Source organism: Eimeria mitis, genomic scaffold, assembly GCF_000499745.2.
Source record: "Eimeria mitis Houghton genomic scaffold, Emh_scaff3069, whole genome shotgun sequence".
In the NCBI taxonomy this organism is placed as follows: Eukaryota; Apicomplexa; class Conoidasida; order Eucoccidiorida; family Eimeriidae; genus Eimeria; species Eimeria mitis.
The window spans coordinates 618-1,857 of record NW_013571415.1 but is presented as its reverse complement, the minus strand read 5'-3'; the positions used below and the strand labels follow the sequence as shown (position 1 = coordinate 1,857).

Sequence of the window (1,240 nt, the reverse complement as noted above, 5' to 3'; positions counted from 1 at the left end):
AGCAGCAGCAGCAGCAGCAACAGCAGCAGCAGCAACAGCAGCAGCAGCAACAGCAGCAACAGCAGCAGCAAACTGCTGCTGCAGGACTCACGGCAGGAACTACAGCAGCAGCAGCAACAGCAACAAATGCGACTCAGAATGCTGCTGCTGCTGGTACCGCTCCTGCTGCTTCTTCTGCTTCTACTGCTGCTGCTGCTGCTGCTGCTGCTGCATCTCCCGCAGGAACCTCGACAGAGCTGCAGCAGCTGCAGCAGCTGCAGCAGCAATCACCGGCGCCAGAACGGCAACGGGGTGTATCCGCAGCTACGCAGAACAAGCGAACGATATCTGTTGATAGACAGCAGCAGCAGCAGCAGCAGCAGCAGCAGCAGCAGCAGAAGCATCACCACCACCATTCGCATGGCCACCATCGTCGGGGTGACGGGCATTCATCGCGAGGGCAGCAGCAGCAACAGCAGCAGCAACAGCAGCAACAGCAGCAACAGCAGCAGCAACAGCAGCAGCAGCAACAAGCTTTTATGGCAGAGCAGGATCCAAGCCATGGTTGGCAGCAGCACGATCAGCAGCAGCAGCAGCAGCAGCAGCAGCAACAGCAGCAGCAGCTGCTGCTGATGCAGCGAGCTGCTGTAGAGAGCAGCGCTCCGGTGTATGCGCAGGTCCCCTTCGTCCCCCCTGACGTGTATTCTACTCTCCCTGGGTTGCTGCCGTATGCAACCCCATTCGTGCAGGTGCCGTATGCAGCAGCAGCAGCAGCAGCTGCTGCTGCTGCAGCACCAGGGCCCCAGTACGCCCCCACCAGCTTCCCCCTCGGTATCTTTCCGCCGTACCCGCTGCTGCAGGTACCACCAGTGCAGCAGCCCCTTGTTAGCCAGGCAGCAGCAGCAGCAACGCGCAGAGGGACCCAGATATACTTAAACTGCTTCATAGTTGTTGCAGCAGCAGCAGCAGCCACTGCAGCAGCAGCATCTGCTGCTGCAGCAGGTAGGGCCTTCGCTGCTGCAGCAGAAGCAGCCGCCGCCGCAGCCGCAGCAGCAGCAGCAGCAGCAGCAGCAGCAAATACCAGCAGTGTGGAATCCAAGTAGCTAGCTGTGTGTAGCCAAAGTAGCTAGCTGTCTCTCGCAGCTAGCTGCAGCACCCCCTTCGGGCTGCTCAGGCCACGGGGTGTATGGGCAGGTCCCTGCTTCTGGCAGCAGCAGCAGCCGCAGCAGCTGCTGCTGCAGCAGCAGCAGCAGCAGCAGCA

General features: G+C 60.9%; 1 protein-coding gene across 1 annotated transcript in view; it reads left to right on the top strand.

Moving 5' to 3' along the window:
- Positions 1 to 1,240, top strand: part of EMH_0061970 (zinc finger (CCCH type) protein, putative) — a gene marked incomplete at both ends in the record, with an annotated part of 5,511 nt that overhangs the window by 4,067 nt on the left and 204 nt on the right. Inside the window, 2 exons of the mRNA XM_013497978.1 lie at positions 6 to 1,078; positions 1,174 to 1,240. Coding sequence (XP_013353432.1) covers positions 6 to 1,078; positions 1,174 to 1,240 — 1,140 coding nt within the window. The remainder of the gene's footprint in view (positions 1 to 5; positions 1,079 to 1,173) is intronic.